The sequence below is a fragment of the Pituophis catenifer genome, unplaced genomic scaffold (assembly GCF_029215685.1).
Source record: "Pituophis catenifer annectens isolate HBS135680 unplaced genomic scaffold, rPitCat1.0.hap2 SCAF_4, whole genome shotgun sequence".
NCBI lineage: Eukaryota > Metazoa > Chordata > Lepidosauria > Squamata > Colubridae > Pituophis > Pituophis catenifer.
In genome coordinates this window covers 72,845,986-72,861,042 of record NW_027256884.1, presented here as the reverse complement: position 1 = coordinate 72,861,042, position 15,057 = coordinate 72,845,986, and the positions used below count along the sequence as shown (strand labels likewise).

Below are 15,057 nucleotides of genomic sequence, written 5' to 3'. Positions count from 1 at the left end.
ATTGAATTCATAATCCCAAATGAATATTGAATATTTTATGAATATTGAATTTTTTGAGAAGTTACTTTAGGTTTGAATATATGGTTTTTGGATTATTGGAAAAAAGAGGGACAAAATAAAACTAAATGAGATGCTCCACCAGCAAGAAATGAGTGGAGTTTGGGAAGAAACAGCATCGGAAATTCAAAGTATTAAGGATACTTTGACAAGAAGATAAAAGGAGATTATGAATAAAATGCAGAGCATAGATGGAGAGCTGGAAAACATGATACAAAGGACAAGAAATGACCAAGACACCTAGGAAGAGCCAATTGAAAGAGTAGATGAAAAAATAGAACAGACAAACCAATAAATAAAACAAGATGACAAGAAGGAGATAAAAACAAAAACAATAATGACGACCAAATAAGCCCAGGAGAGAGTATTTTAAGGGAACTAAAAAAAGGAACTGGAGTTGCAGGAAGACTTTTTTGGAAGAGAGGAAGGGGCAAGAGTAGATATTTTTAAAATTAGACAATGGAAAATGGCAGAGAAGTGAGAAATGTTTAAAATGATTGGTCAAGATGCGGAAGCAGATAGAGATAAAGATCCAAGAGAGGAATATGGGAGGCAAGCTAAGAAACAAACAATTAAAGCTTTAAAGCGGTCAAGAGACAATGAAAGGGAATATAGAAAGGAGATATTTTTAAATATAATAGTGGCATAATTAAAAGTTAGAATAGGGATGGAAACTAGAGAGAGGGGGATTAATGGAATGCACATTTTTATATAATAAGGTGAAGTAATAACGAGGGGAAATCAGAACTTGAACGATGGCATTATTAAATATGCTTGAATAATATGGTGATTGTCATAAAAATAACATTGAAATATTGAATAACTAAATAATGGAAGATTATAATTTAACATAAAAATGTATATTATTATTAGAACCATATAAGCTTGCTAAATGTAACAAATATGATTGATAATATTTTATTTGTATTAAAAGGAATGACACTCAGAATATGGTTATTGGCATAAAAACATATTGAAATATTGAATAACTGAATAATGAAAAATTATAACAACATAAATATGTGTACTATCACTAGAACTATATAAGCTTGTCAAACATAGTAAATATGATGAATATTATTTTATTTGTACTAAAATGCATGACACTCAGAGGCCATACTGTTCACGCATTGATATGTTTGTAAAAAAAAAAAAACTTGATAAAAAAAATAGTTTAAAACCTTTTTGACGACTCCTATGCCTTTCATTTCTTTATTTGAAAAATGTTGAGAAAACAGAACTTTTTTGCAGCACGCTTTTTCAATATGCTGAAAACAAGACTGCTGTTGAATTGGAATATATTTAACTAGTTTATCCAAGAAACAATTTAATTGTGACACCACTTGTCCCTCAACCTTGACCTCCCCCGGTGCCTGTCTCAGGTCTTTCTACAATATATTTGTACTGCAGTGCTAGCTTAAAAGGTTTTGATTACCCTGACCTTATTTTGAAAAATGTAGAAAGACTACAACTTTGTATAAATTTGTATCTTCAAATTTAAACAAGTGAAGTTGAAACAAGTAAGGTAAAACTCAAATTCAGTTTTGGAAGACAATTTTCTTTTTGCTTCTAAACTGCCACATATTTTAGCTGGGGAAATTGGGAGGGGTTGTTGTTGGAGCGGTAGAAAGTTAGTCATAACAACATTCCATACTCAAGGACTTTTGCCTGCGTCTGATGCAGACTGCATTAAGATTGTATCCAGTGGAGTGTGAAGAGTTGATTGGACAATGTGATGAACTTGTGGGTGTGGGGCAGGGCTGTGAACTCTTAGCTGGGTGGGGGAAACATGGAAGCTTTCAGATTCAGGTTTTCCCAGATGTGCCAACATGACATCTCTAATAAATTGGAACTTTGAGGAACCTCAGGCCTCAGAGCTTTATTTTGTTGGGGGTGTTCCTTGGAACCCTGACATTAACCCTCTTGTTCACTTTTTAAATAGCAAATCTACTTTGTGTATCTGAATTGCTAATTAAAATGACTATTTGTTGCAAATGTTCATTAAGATGGAGAAGTAATTAATAGTGACCTCATTATATGTTATCAAGTATTAGTTAAGGTACAAGTTTCTCCTTTAGATCCAAACTTCCAAATAAATGAATAAACAACAACAACAACAACAACAAAACTTTATTGTCATTGTACGTGTATACACAATATATCCATACAACGAAATTCACTTAACACCCAAAGACCAGGTCCAACACACATAACAATCCCCAAACACACTCCCACCCACCACAAATTCCCCACCCCTAAATCACCCAAACAAATAGAAAAAAGGCAGTAAAGAAATGCCCTACAGGATATCTCACTGAAGTAGGAACTAGTGGGCTGTATCCATTTCAACTCAAATTTTAAAAGAAGGCAATCATAATACCTTTAAGAAATAATCAGTTAAAGCAGTGTTAAAGTCCTGTTTCATGGCTTTTGAGATCCATAGCACTGAGAACAAAAAACTTTGCCTAGGCAGACAACTAAATAATTCTGTTTTAGGCTTGCCAATCAGCAGATTGAACAAAGCTAAACCTATTAATATTTAAACAAAGTATTAAAATGAAGAAGCTTAAAGGTTGAACTTATTAACAGTGTACCTTAATTGTACTCTATTAAAAACACTCTCGGGCTACTGGCTAATTCTTGTAGAACATAATGTACCATTTATTCAATTTTCAACCAACAATGACCAATGTTTAATACTGGAAAAATACTGTAAGAATTATGATTAAGCAGACTAAAACACACACACATTATTTTCTTCTAGGGAAGTCAGTATTTCAGTTTTGCTTCTCATTTTTGCTGCAAGTTATATTGTGTTAGTAAAAAATGTCAAGAGAATAAAATTTTGCTGCAGAATGGAAAGAAAGAAGAATAGAATAAAGGTATAGTCCTATGCAAAAGCCAGAATGGATTTAACTGGGTTTAATAGCTGGCAGGTTGGCAGCGTTATGCCTCTCTGGTGTTATAAGAGCTTTTGAAAAATGATATTTTTCCTATTAATAAAAATGATGCTCTTGTTTAGGACTAAAGAGTATTGGAAACCTTGGTCAATTTTATTCAATTAAAACTTCCAAGCATTGCTGAACTTTAGAAAACTTGCTATTTTAAAATATGCACTTGCATCTGTACAATGATAAATCAGGATTTGTAGACTACATATTTCTTTCTTCTGTCCTCTGTAAGTAATGCAATTGTAGAATTAATATCTACTAACCAAGCAACGACCAAGTTGGAATATAGGCTTTGTCATACCTAATATTCTTGATTTTTTTTTCCTCCCGTGATCTAGAATTAGTGATGTTGTTGGAATGGTGGTCTGGAACAGAATGCACTTTATTCTCAGACCAGGACACAATTGATAAGTTTGGAAAAGAACACGTCATCATCATTCTCAACCACAACTTTGAAATAGATTTTCTGTGTGGCTGGACCATGACAGAACGGTTTGGTGTGTTAGGGGTGAGTAGTCTTAACGTATGGTTTTGTTCTTTGGAATTGGGGAATTTGACATTTTGTGTTTTTCCTTTTCAAATCCAAGGGTAGGAAACTCTTAGATTAGATGTATTTATTTTGTGCTAATTTATTGAATTAAATTAAAATAAATTGAATCTAAGAGAGCCAATGTAGTTTAGTTAGGGAAGCACAATTTCCAAGTCACACTTTGTTATGAATTTGTTGGGTGCTCTTGCGATAGTTATTTGGAGCCTTGGTGGAGCAGCGGACTAAAGTGCTGTTAAGTAGCACTTAGCTGCCAGTTGCCTGCAATTACTGCGAGTTCAAATCTTACCAGGCTCAAGGTTGACTCAGCCTTCCATCCTTCCGAGGTAGGTAAAATGAGGACCCGGATTGTTGGGGCAATATGCTGACTTTGTATAAAAAAAAAAAAAAAGAACACCGCTTGGGGTGGCCGAAAGCCCTACTAAACAGGTATATACAAAAGTATGAAGGCTATTGCTTAACGCATTGTAAGCTGTCCTGAGTCTCCAGAGAAGGGTGGCATATAAATCAAACCAATAAATAAATAAATTAGCTCAACCTGACCTACACCACAGGCTTTTGGACAGGAAATAGATAATTTTAAAGAAATTATTTAGGCTATTTCAGAACACATTTGAAAGGAGTTGAATTTGCCAATGATATATTTCAGATGAATAAACAATGTTTGTGTGTATTTTAGAGTTCAAAAGTTCTTGCAAAGAAAGAACTATTGTTTGTGCCCATAATTGGCTGGACATGGTACTTCTTAGAGATCGTTTTTTGCAAAAGAAAATGGGAAGAAGATAGAGACACTGTTATGGAAGGGCTGAAACGTCTAGCCGATTATCCCGAGTATATGTGGGTAAGTGAAGTTCTGCACATCAACTCTTTTAATAGGATGGTGAAAAATATTGATTTGTATAGATATGTGTACCGTGTTTTCATAAGATGTAACATTGGTCATATACAGTACACAATCTGTTTTTCCCATCATACATAGATGTATAATATTATTAAATTAAATCCAAAGCTTTTACAGGATGTATCATGTAATGTATATGCAGATCAGTCATAACTGAAGCAAGCTATCACTTATTTGTACAATAAGTGCACTTTTAGAGTGCAATAAAAGCACTCTAAAAAGAGCAATAGGGCCATCTTTGGCCAAACCATCTCCATGGCTTTCAGAGATTCAAGCTTGTACTGTCCTTTCTTTTAATACAGATAATTTCTGTGCTATTTGGGGCCCCTGTCTAAATGGGGACCCTATTCACAGGAAGGCTTCTGGCTTCAGGGCAACCCAAGCAGAACCCTGCTTCAGAATATCTAACTCAACAACAGGAGCTGGGACATATATTTCATATATGGGTTGGAAAAATCAGACAACCATAGCCCAAAACTTTGCTATCATGAAATTCTCATTTGAACTGTTGCAACACAGCCCAGTGATGGTAGCACTAATTTAGGAATAATATAGTGATTTTGAGGAATAAAATATTATTGCAGGGATTGTTGGCTTTGAAAGAACACTGCAGCGAGCAAGTTTATGTTCTGATTCCAAAATGTATGTTTGGGACAAACTGCTGCTACATTGCTGCTGGTTTTGGGAATGATAATTTAATGAAGGTAGATTTCTAGTAATAAGGGGAGCTCTGGAGATGAGATGAGAATGTTGAGAAGCCTTCATCATCCACAGCAGTGTTCCTCAACTGTAGCAATTTCAAGGTATGTGGGCTTTAATTACCAGAGTTCCCTAGCCAGTATGCTGGCTGGGAAATTCTGGAAGATGAAGTCTACACAACTTGGAAATTGCCAAAATTGAGAAACTTTTAATCTGCAGAAATATTTGCAGCAGAATGTTGTTTTTTTTCCAAGGAGAAGCTTTTAGGGCAAAAGGTTATAGGCTATGAATGTTCTCTAATCTTTATTCTAAGGCAAAAGACTTTGGACCCAGATTTAAACCCAGATTTATTTTAGTTGTCTTCATGCCCTAAAACAGCGGTTCTCAACCTGGGGGTCGCGACCCCTTTGAGGGTCGAACAGCCATTTCACAGGGGTCGCCAAAGCCCTCTCTCACCCCCCCACGCCTTCACTCACCCTCACTCTCTGCTCTGTTGGATTGCCGCCCATTCGCTTACCCCGCCCACCCCCAATCTGTTGCTGCCTCCTGAGTCCCAGCTGATGGCTAGAGGAAAAAAAACTGTTTAAATTCTTGCCGCGGGGCTTCAAAGGGCTGCCCTATAGCCAGTGGTGGGATTCTGCCGGTTCTAGGGGGTTCGGCCGAACCGTTTGTTAAATTGCTGGCTTGCCCCGCCACTCTGCACCACTATTTATTGCCAATAAATAGTGGTGGGCGAGGGGCGGGCGAGCCAGCAATTTAACAAATGGTTCGGTGTTTTTTTGTAATTTTATTAGCCCGCGGAGCTTCAGCATAGGCTAATTAGCCCTTGATTAGATTGGTTCCCGACTCTCAGCTGATTTGCTCTCAGCTGTTTTGCTCAAGGCTCTGCCGCTTGCTAAATTGCTGCAGCAGATTTTTTTTTCTCCCTGTGCAAACCAAGCTCAAAACGAAACTGAAAGTAAAACAGGCTGTTGGCTTTGCTGTTTGCTGCAACGTTGGAAAATCAGGCAGCAGATTTCTTTTTCCTCACCATAAAAGGTAGGTGCAAACAATGGGAAATTTAGGGCAAAAGAGGAGTTCAAGATTTTAAAACACAAAAGAAAAAAAGCTCTATTTAATTAGGGAATTGTAATAATTGAGATACTATTAATTGTATATTGTGTTGAAAGCAGAAATGGTTAAGTTGTGGTTTGGAGGAATATATGGGGGAAATTATTTGGTTTATTATTATTGGTAAATATAATTAATTGATTTGTAAGAAATTGGATTGCATGGAAATAATTGGAATATTCATGTTCATATTGATTAATATATAAAAAAGGTAGTTATATAACTAATTGATTTATATTAAAATGTTGAATTTATATTAAACAACTGTAATATTACATAATTAACCAGTGAGGATGGATATAAAAATAGATGACAATGGGAAGGGGTATAATATAGAATAGAAGGGAAAAATTGAATTTGATTAAGATTAGAGATGAGGATGAAGGGTAATATTGGTTTTTTACAAAAATAGATGAGGAATAAATATGGCAAAAAGGAAATATAGAAATTGTAAATTTAATTGAAATGACTAAACACTGTTTAAATTTGTGAACCGGCCAAATACTCAGTTCAAAGAAAATACATTGTATATTTGTATGTGTGTTTCTAATTATTGTTATTTATTCATATTTGTTCTCTTTTATTCTTTAAAGTTTAACAATTCATTCTTTATCTTAATATCTTTATATTTGTTTGGGGTTGGCTTTCTTCCCTTTCATCTTTTTTATTGTACAGCAATCTTTCTCCTCAAACCTACCACCTCTCTCTTTTCTTTCCTTCTTACTTTCTCTTCCTCCCCCTCTTCTTCTCCTCCCTACTTCCTCTTCCTTTCTCCTTCTCCTCCTCTCTTCCTCCCTCACTTACCCTCACTCCTACTCTAATTTCCCTTCCCTTCCTTCATCCCTCTCTATTGCTGTATCCTTTTATGCATATGGACTACTCAGAGGGCTGAAAAAGTTATTTCTGACTGTTCCTCGCACTTTTGACCAGTCCTCGAACTTACGACTGTCCTCACATTTTACGTTTTTGCCCTATCTTATCACCATGGTGAAGAGAAGCAGTTGTGAAATGAGTGACACGGTTGTTAAGAATGCTACAATGGGCATAAATGATAACCAGTCATAAGTGCGAAGACCAGTCAAAAGTGCGAGGACCTGTCAGAAATCACTTTTTTCAGCCCTCTGGGTAGTCCTTTTGTGCACATGGACTACTCAGAGGGCTGAAAAAGTTATTTTTGACTGGTCCTCGCACTTTTGACCAGATCTCGAATTTACGACTATCCTCACATTTTACGTTTTTTGCCCTATCTTATCACCATGGTGAAAAGAAGCAGTTGTGAAATGAGTGACATGGTTGTTAAGAATGCTGCACGGGCATAAATGTGAGGATGGTCATAAGTGTGAGGACCAGTCAAAAGTGCGAGGACCTGTCAGAAATGACTTTTTTCAGCCCTCTGAGTAGTCCCTATACACATAGCCATGGCCACCCGGTCACATGACCAGTTAGCCACGCCCACCCAGTCACATGACCCAAACCACGCCCACAAAATAAGCCACACCCACAGAACTGGTAGTAAAAAATTTAGAACCCACTCCTGGTTGGGGGTCACCACAACATGAGGAACTATATTAAAGGGTCGCGGCATTAGGAAGATTGAGAACCACTGCCCTAAAACTTTCTTAAAACAATTTAACAGTACTGTAATGCAAAATTTCTCCACCCACCCCCCTTCTGTGATACAGTTTCTATTATACTGTGAAGGAACTCGATTTACAGAAACTAAGCATCGTATCAGTATGGAAGTGGCTGAATCCAAAGGATTGCCTAAACTCAAATATCACTTGTTGCCCAGAACCAAAGGTTTTACAACTGCTGTCCAATGTCTCAGGGGAACAGGTACCTTGGCCTCACTTATACTGTTTGTGAATATGCATATTATGTTTCTTAGCGTAATTGTTGTGATAGTCATTAAATTTTTCAACATACAGTATCTGTATTGATACAATGTTTAGTATTTAAATGGTGAACTGATAATATAAATAAATCTCAATACTTCGATTAGTTTTATTTTTTAATTCAGAGAAATTAATAATTCTACTTGGCATTTTACGTTTCTAAGCTAGTTTTCTAAGCTGGCTGGTGTTCAAACATTGCCTAATTTGCACTTGCAGCACACATGTGAGATATAGGTTCATGTTATACCACATAGGTAAGTAAAGGTGTTAAATAGGAAATATGGCTGGCTAAATACTACAGATGGGTTAAATGTTTAACTACATTCTTCCAGCCAGCAGCATTAAGGGAGCACTATGGATCAGTTTAGAAATTCACTCTGTTTCTTTTCTCTGATAGAGAACCAATTATATTATTTTACATTAGTTTTTTACATTAAAAAGTAAAGACAGGTTGACATCAGTAAGTCCGAATGCAATGTTTGAATACACATTTCAACATATTGTGTTAAAGTATTTTTCTTCCTAACACCCACCCCAAGTGCTTTCTGATTTGGTTTTATTTGAGGCCAAAGCAATACATGAGAAACTGGAATCTCTATGGTTTCCTTTCTTGCTAAGGTATAAGCATACAATAGAAGCTATTAAACATTCTTAAGGACATTGATTTTAAATGACATTTGATGTATCTCCCAAAAGACTTTATTTTTAAACAGGTTTCACATCCCTTTTAGACCTGCTACATATTCAAATCAAATTACCATCCCCAAACTTAGGAGGGCCTTTAATCAGTGAGGTGCTGCTAAATGTTTAAGAACTGGCTCTGTTGGCCCCATAGCAGCCATTGAAACCAACACATACATCTTACTATTCAGTTTGATTTATGCTAATATCGACCATGAGTTGTTAACTTCACATTTAATTAAATTTCCTGGTCATTTAGATCATTTTGATTTACAACTTTTGCTTTTGGACTCAAATGATTCTGACCAAATTCTATCAAATATTATGTAAAATGTGCTCCAGTTTGATTGATATGCTTATCTAATTAATCTCAGTTTGTTTTACATATGTAATGGATTTTATGGACTAATTATTGACTGTACACATAAACACACATAGTAGATGCACAGGTGGGGGAGACTTACCCCAGCAACTTGCAACATTACCTGCTGACTTTCCTATTGACTATCTGAGGAAGCCGGCAAGGAAGGTTGCAAATGGTAATCATCTGGTCATGGAGCACTGCAACCGGCTGTAAGCGTGAACTAATTGCCAGATGCCTATACTCATGTCATCATGGGGTTATAGGGACATCATCATGGACTTATTGTGTCGGGCTGGAACTCTGAGGGCCAACAATAATAATCAACATTCTTCAGTGCTGTCATAGTTTTGGTCACTGAACAAATGGTCATAGGTCAAGGATTACTCTATAGTCTGCATCCAAATAAAAGTTTGAAATTACCTTCAGACCATGGCTTTCAGTCTTCTTTTTGTAAACAGATGTGGGTTTGATATTATCCGAACCTAGTAAAAGAACAGGAACAAATAAGTAAGACTCTTCTAGACTCTATAATCATAACACTAATCTTTTGTTGAAATGATTGCATCATCAAGATTTTGCATAATCTGTCTGACACAATCTGTCCACCCTACATTTAGAGAATGGTCGGCTTCCAGATTCAGGTATACCCACGATGTAATTCTAGAGCTACCACAGCTGGATTGCAAAAATCTGCATGACCAATAAAACTCTTTGCTGCCACTAGCAGCCATTATTCTGAAATCTAGATATAATAGTCCTATTACATATGTTTGTTTGCCTTTTAATATAATTAATAACTGTTGAGTTCCAACTATTTGAATATTGAGTCAATAATGTTATCTTTCTTGTGTTAGTTTCAGCAGTGTATGATGTAACATTAAACTTCAGAGGAAATAAAAACCCATCCTTATTAGGAATTCTTTATGGAAAGAAATATGAAGCAGATATGTGTGTCAGGTGAGTGTGTGAACATGGTTTGCAACTGAGAGCTGTCACTGTGTCCAATTATTGCAATAAAACAGCCACCCACACCTCTATACTTTCCGATCTTTAGCTTTTCAGACTTAGTTTAGAAGAGACTTATTTTACTATGACTATTAGTGGACAGAAGCAAATATATGGATCTAAGAAAGTCAATTTCTTTAAAATGTGGTAATTTGCTCTCTGTTGTTTCACTTGACTTCAGGTTTAGTATGAAATTCATTATGGTCCCTAACTTTCAAAATTTCAAAAATATAAAATAAACATCTTGGAAAATGGAAGAGGCCTTCTTTGGTGCTGTTCCCAATCTGTAGAATACACTCCTTTGCAACCATACTCGGCCTCCATTCTTTCTTTCTATTTTTAAGAAAGCAGTAAGTTAAGTCTTTGAATTCATTTGAATGAGATGCACAGTGATGGCGAACCTTTTTGGCACCAAGTGTCAAAACCGGAACGTGCATGCATGTGCGTGCGCTGGAAGCCCAAAAACCAACTGGCCAGTGCGCGCATGCCTGTTTTTTGGTCGTTTTTCAGGCCATTTTTCGGGTTGTTTTCAGGACGTTTTTCAGGACATTCTTTGGGCTGTTTACCCTGCCGTTTTTTTTTTTATTTCTCATAAACACATTTACATGTACAGTCATTTCCATCATTTTTCATTCATCTTTTCTTTTAACTTTAATTTTTACTTTTTTGGGACTGCTCTTTTACCCTTTACCTTTACTCCAATCTTTCTTCTTCTCCTCCCCTTCTCTTCCTTCCTCTCTCTTCTCCTACTTCCTTTGTTCTTTCTCTCCTTCTCTTTACTACTTCCCCTTCTCTTCTCCCACTCTCTCTACTCCTTCCCCTCTCTCCTGTTGTTTCCCTTTTCAGTTCAATCTAAAGTGGTATTCAAGCAGCCCCGATTTTCTAATTATCTTTATTCTCATTTCAATTTCTTATTCAATTATTATTTTTATTTCATCATTTGCGTACATTTTTATAATATCTCACTTTTTTCCCTTTTACACCACCCCACCCCACCCCCCTTTCTCCTTTTACTTGACATCATCTGGGTATCTATTTTTCTAATTGTTTTCTCTCATCTATTCTCTATCTATTTTATTTCTCTATCCTTATTCATATTTCTTTTCTAACCAATCATAAAATTTATCCCATGTCTTGAAATACATCGACTCCTCTTTATCTTTTATTCTCAATGTTAATCTATTCATTTCTGCACATTCTAAAATGTTCTTTATAATTTCTCCTTCCAACGGGATTTTATCTGCTTTCCAGTTTTGTGCAAATACAATTCTAGCCGCTGTTATTATATGAATAATCAAATATGTATCTTCTTTACTATATTTCTCTGGTACAATTCCCAATAAGAATATCTCTGGTTTTAACTCTATATGTTGCTGCAACATTCCCTCTAACCATGTTTGTATTTTCACCCAATATTGTTTTGCTTCTTTACACAACCACTACATATGATAGTATGATCCGGCAACTGATGACATTTCCAACACTTTTCTGATTTATCTTTAAACATCTTAGCTAATCTTTCTGGTGGCATATGCCATCTATAAAACATCTTATACAAGTTTTCTTTATAGGCTGTTGCCATTGTTAATTAGTAGTTTCTTTCCCAAAGTTGTTGCCATTTCTCCAATTCTATGGTGTATCCAAAATTCTTTGCCCACGCTATCATTTCTTTTACTTCTTCATCTTCTAGTCTAATAAGCAGTAAATAATTATAACCCAGACATTTTCAGGCTGTTTTTCAAACGTTTTCAGGCCATTATATGGGCTGTTTTCAGGCCATTTTCCCAGCCGTTTTCAGGTCATTTTGGGGGCGTTTTCTGGTCGTTTTTGGCCATTTTTCAGGCCACTTTCTGACACTCTGGTGCCTGCGAAGACCAGCTGGTGACGGCATGTGTGCTCACAGAGAGGGCTCTGCGTGCCACCTCTGGCATGTGTGCCATAGGTGATCTCTGGCATGCATGCCATCACGGATCTAACAGATGTTGCCTGTGCTGCCGTAGACTGGAGGAATTTAAATCAATGCAATACATTTTACAGAAAACACATTTTACATTTCTGCATGAGACAAATGCTTTTTTCCATGTTCAGGATTGGCTTCAGATAAGAAAATTATTCCTTATATGATCTTTGCTATTGGCTCCCTCTAGTGGCAAATTTATTGCAGGATGTGACCATGCAGTTTACACTGGCAGATAATTTAGAGAGATCTATGCAGAGAGTAGGAATAGGATCAGTATTGTCCAACAAGGGAAAACTAATAGTATAGCCGTATATCGTACTGAAGGTTACAGATGTATGCCACTTTTGTAGCCATTTAGGTTCAGTGTGGATATTCTACAAGCAAAATATTCAATGGATGGCCGTGCTCAGACTTGTACAACCTTTCAGCAACTTTCTACATAACTATGAATAAACAGTGCAATCCTATATATGTTTACCCAGTAGTAAGTTCCATTGTGTTCAGAGGGTTTTATTCCCAGGTAAGTATGCATAGGGTTGCAGCCTAAGTAAATTTTTGTAAGGTTAATTTGATACATAAAATCTTACATAGGCTGTGCAGAAAATTTAGCAAAATGGTAACTCCGTTTCACTCCATAGGGCCAATCTGCCAGGAGCATTTCAAGCGCAAGACCACATGCAATGATTGGAAGTTCACCTAAACACATTTGGGAGGGCGGTATCCCAGATTACTTCATTGTTCGGGTTCTTTGTTATGCAAATTGCTCTTATTTGATGCTTCTCTTGTGCAAGAATTCATGGTAAAGACAAGATTTAAACGATGTTTAGAGCTCAGTCTTGAAGCCATGGCATTTCATCTTTTGATGTTAGACTGTCGGTCAAATCAGGGGAGATAGGTTCTTGGCATATGACAGGGGTGTCAAACTCACGTTGTCATGGCAGCATCATGTGATGTATTGGGACTTTTTTCCCCTTCGCTAAACTGGGTGGGGCGGGGCCAGCGCGTGATGCAACCAGCCCACGGACTGCGAGTTTGACACGTCTGGCATAGGAGATATAAAACATTACTTCATCAATTCAGTAAATATAATTCACTAATTTTAATTTTTGAAATGAGAATTTCTGAGGTTAAGCCATTGTTTCAGATTTTACAGTTATTGCTCAAGAGTGTAAGAATGGCATTTTGCCTATCTGCAAAAACATTTTTTTTATTTTGAAGATACCCCTAAGACTGAGAAAAAAGATAATATATACTCTTAAGTGCAATCTAAGTGATGGCTATATTGAATTACTGCTACATTTTTCATATGTCACATGTTCTACCTATTTACAATGCAAGGGTACATTCATAAAATGCATTTTTATAGGATATAGAAGTCTGGTAAGGAGAGAACAATGTTAACGTCTTTTAATTCTGATGATATTTTCATATTATAATTATTGTCATTCTAATAAAAAATTGTATTGAACCTTTTTTCTATAACCTAGGAGGTTTCCTTTAGAAGATATCCCTTTGGATGAAAAAGAAGCAGCGAAGTGGCTTCATACACTTTATCAGGAAAAGGTAAATAGCAATAGCATTTGCACTTAGACTTATACTGCTTCACAGTGCTTTACAGCCGTCTCTAAGCGGTTTACAGAGTCAGCATATAGCCCCCCAACAATCTGGGTTCTCATTTTACCAACCTTGGAAAGATGGAAGCGGAGTCTTGAGCCTGTGTGAGTTGAACTGGTAGCCAGCAGTCAACAGAAATAGCCTGCAGTACTGCATTTTAACCACTGTGCCAGCATGGCTTATGGGTTGTTTGCATAAATGAGTTTTTTGCATTTAAAAACTTGCAGAGCTATGTGCTAATAGAACAATTATTTTAGAATAAACAGTATTGATAACTCCAAGCATTTTTTCTCTTTTAAGTGCAATGGGAGAGCTCTGTAATAAAGATCTTACATAATTATTTTTGAAGTTATTAGAGTTAATAAAATTGTCCTGCTATCATATCTGTGTATTTCCTTAGAACCATGCTCCTAACCTGATTTTTCCCAATGACTACTGTTAGCTTTAAAATAAATTTTAAAAGCTGGAATTGCACCTTTTTCTTTTCTTCTTTTTTGATGCTTCAGTATCTGAGTCTATATCTAAGTTGGGACAGTTTATCTTCAGTTTTAAGTAGAAAAGTGTTAGAGAATGATGATCAAACATATTTGAATGGGTGCTGTCCTGTGTGTTGAATTTTCATTCTCCTTGTCTAGACTTCCTGAAATCATTTAATTGCTGCTGGTGGCAAAATGTTTGTATATACATTGAATTCAGAGGGAGGGAGAGGGGGGGAGAGAGAAAGAGAGAGAGAGTCAGAACTGAAGAAGCTCAGTTGCCTTTTGAAAAAGCACCTTTGGGACAGAGAGAGAGGAGAGAGATCTTTTGTCTTCACTTCCTCTCCTTTTTGGGGAACTGTCCTTGTCATTCTATCAGCAACATTTGCTAATGTACAGATATATAGAAGAAAGCATAAGTAATTAGAACATTAAACAAAACTTCTTTCTCTCCTCAAGGATGCCTTACAAGAGAAGTATAATCAAGAAGGCTTATTTCCTGGGCAACAATTTAAACCTCCCAGAAGACCATGGACACTCCTCAACTTTCTCTTCTGGGCTGCTGTTCTTCTCTCTCCTCTTTTCAAATTTGGCTTTGGAATTTTTGCAAGTGGATCCCCTCTTCTGATTCTTGCATTCCTTTGCTTTGTTGGGGCAGGTAATAGAATTGGCTAGAGTGGATTATAAAAACTGAATTGAAAATGTTCATGGAGCCAATTGTCTGCATTTTATCAAGTGGCCAATTCTCTCAAAAGTTACTTGTACAGTCAACTCAGTGACAGGATGGGGAAGAATGG

General features: G+C 36.4%; 1 protein-coding gene across 1 annotated transcript in view; it reads left to right on the top strand.

Moving 5' to 3' along the window:
• The window catches only part of AGPAT3 (1-acylglycerol-3-phosphate O-acyltransferase 3), a 153,587-nt gene that overhangs the window by 131,394 nt on the left and 7,136 nt on the right, over window positions 1–15,057 (top strand). The window contains exons 3-8 of the mRNA XM_070944253.1: window positions 3,347–3,516; window positions 4,235–4,396; window positions 7,948–8,101; window positions 10,060–10,162; window positions 13,658–13,733; window positions 14,720–14,918. Coding sequence (XP_070800354.1) covers window positions 3,347–3,516; window positions 4,235–4,396; window positions 7,948–8,101; window positions 10,060–10,162; window positions 13,658–13,733; window positions 14,720–14,918 — 864 coding nt within the window. The remainder of the gene's footprint in view (window positions 1–3,346; window positions 3,517–4,234; window positions 4,397–7,947; window positions 8,102–10,059; window positions 10,163–13,657; window positions 13,734–14,719; window positions 14,919–15,057) is intronic.